The following is a 2,150-nucleotide window of genomic DNA, read 5'->3' on the forward strand; positions in this document are numbered from 1 at the left end:
TCTTCTCTATATTTTATTTAAAAAATTAAAACTAAAAGAAAGAGGAATCTGAATCAAGAATGGTCTAGGTCTGCCTGCAACACTCTGGGGTGATGCAGTCTCCCACAGGTGGGATGCAAGGCTAGTTCATGAACATCCTTGCAGGGTATTTCCTGGCCCCCCAGGTGCTGCAGAGCAGCCTTGCTCTCCCAGGCCTATTCATTACCCTGACCACAGGCTTCTCTTCTCCAGTCCCCACAGTGGGTCCCAGACTTGTCAGCTATTCCTGTCTTCTCCCCTTAAGATTGTCACAACTTACCTGTCCTGTGTCTCAGACCCTCTAATATCTCTCTTATCTAATAAATAAGCTGCTCACGGGACAAGATTATGACAGAGACTCTTGGCCACCCTGCCTTTCCATAGTGGCTCTTTTAATATGCACACTTATATAGAAGTCTATATGTGTAATTGAAGTTGTACATATTTACCCAATTTTAGTGATATTTGAAATTACAATTCAGAAAATTTTACAACACCAATGAAAGACTCATGTTTAGCCACACTAACAGATTTCCACTTTATTTACTTACTTTTACTTACTTATTTATTTTGAGTTGGAGTCTCACTCTATTGCCCAGGCTGCAATGCAGTGACATGCTCACAGCCACCACAGCCTCGACCTACTGTGCTCAGGTGATCCTTCAGCCTCAGTTTTCCAAGTAGCTGGAATTACACACATGCACCACCACACCTAGCTAATTTTCTGATTTATTGTAGAGATGAACTCAGGCAATCCTCTCACCTCGGCCTCCCAAAGTGCTGGGATAAGCCACCGCGCCCGGCCCGATTTCCACATTATTTAAACACCTTTTGTCATCCCAGTAGTAGTGGCTCACCACCGGCACAAGAAGCTACAAAGGTAGATGACTTTGTAGCGAGGGTCTCTCTCTTCCAGCCCTGACCACACACGTCATCAGGTCTCTATTTCACACTGAACATGAAATTGCCTGACTTTGAAAAGGCAACTTACATTAAAAAAAAATCAAAAAAAATCTTATAACTCCCGTGGGGATGGTTATTAGGGTCGAGCCTGGGGGTGGCCCCTACAAGTGTGTTTGTGTTTGAGGGGTGTTCAGACCTCTATCCGAATATGGGCTAGGAACCAGGAGACCACAATGCTGAAAGCCAGAGGAGAGAAAAATCTCTGTCCATTCGACGGGAGCTGGAGCCGAGCCGAGCCGCGGTGGGCGGGGCTGGGCGAAAGGACTTCCGGAAAGCTGAGCCAAAGCACGTGACTGTTGTCGGCAGAAGCGGGGTGTAGCCTCGACAGCCAATCAGGGAGCGTTGAGTCTCCGCTCAGCCAATGGGGACCTGGTTTACGTGGCGCCCGCCCTAGTTCTCCCGCCTGCGAGCCTTGGCAGGGTTCTTTACCTTCCAAGGCTGCTAGCGCTTCCCTGCGGAATACGCCGTTCTTGGAGCTGGACACGAACTTGCCCGCCAACCGAGTGCCCGCAGGGCTGGAGAAACGGCTCTGCGCGGCCGCTGCCGCCATCCTGGGCAAACCTGAGGACGTGAGCGTGGGCCAGGGAGCACGGGGCGAGGGGAGGTTGGTGCACCAGGGGTCCGGCTCTGTCTCTGCCCCGCCTTCCCCACAGCGACCCTGACTCTCTCCCTAGGCACCCTTCCAATCCGCCCACCAAGCGGATTTATGTCTTATGATCTTGTGACTCCCCTTCCCCACGTCTGCCCCTTGTCACCCTCTCAGCCATGACCCCGACGTGACCTCCAGGGAGGACACGTGACCAAGTCCCTGACCCTGCGGACACAATGCGTTTAGGTGTTCGCGTCCAGGTCCCCAGAGTTAGCCTGGCCGGCTCCAGCTTTGGGCGAAACTTTCGTGTCTCTTGCAGCGCGTGAACGTGACGGTGCGGCCAGGTCTGACCATGGCGCTGAACGGCTCCGTGGATCCCTGCGCGCAGTTGTTCGTCTCCTCCATTGGCGTGGTGGGCACAGCAGAGGAGAATCGCAGCCACAGTGCCCGCTTCTTCGAGTTCCTCACCAAGGAGCTGGCCTTGGGCCAGGACCGGTGCGTAGGGGTAGGGTAGCAAGAGGATCCGTTTTGGGACTGCTGTGTGACTAAAGCTAGTGATCCCACCCCCCGGGGAAAACAT

At 52.7% G+C, this 2,150-nt stretch overlaps 1 protein-coding gene across 1 annotated transcript in view; it reads left to right on the forward strand.

The window, feature by feature from the left end:
- Positions 1-976: 976 nt before the first annotated feature.
- LOC103265544 (D-dopachrome decarboxylase) overlaps positions 977-2,150 on the forward strand; it is a 2,704-nt gene continuing 1,530 nt past the window's right edge. Inside the window, exons 1-4 of the mRNA XM_021715102.1 lie at positions 977-1,000; positions 1,139-1,296; positions 1,376-1,550; positions 1,890-2,065. Of these exons, the coding sequence (XP_021570777.1) occupies positions 977-1,000; positions 1,139-1,296; positions 1,376-1,550; positions 1,890-2,065 (533 nt within the window). The remainder of the gene's footprint in view (positions 1,001-1,138; positions 1,297-1,375; positions 1,551-1,889; positions 2,066-2,150) is intronic.

This window comes from Carlito syrichta, unplaced genomic scaffold (genome assembly GCF_000164805.1).
Source record: "Carlito syrichta isolate Samal-C Ts95f unplaced genomic scaffold, Tarsius_syrichta-2.0.1 Scaffold306643, whole genome shotgun sequence".
In the NCBI taxonomy this organism is placed as follows: domain Eukaryota; kingdom Metazoa; phylum Chordata; class Mammalia; order Primates; family Tarsiidae; genus Carlito; species Carlito syrichta.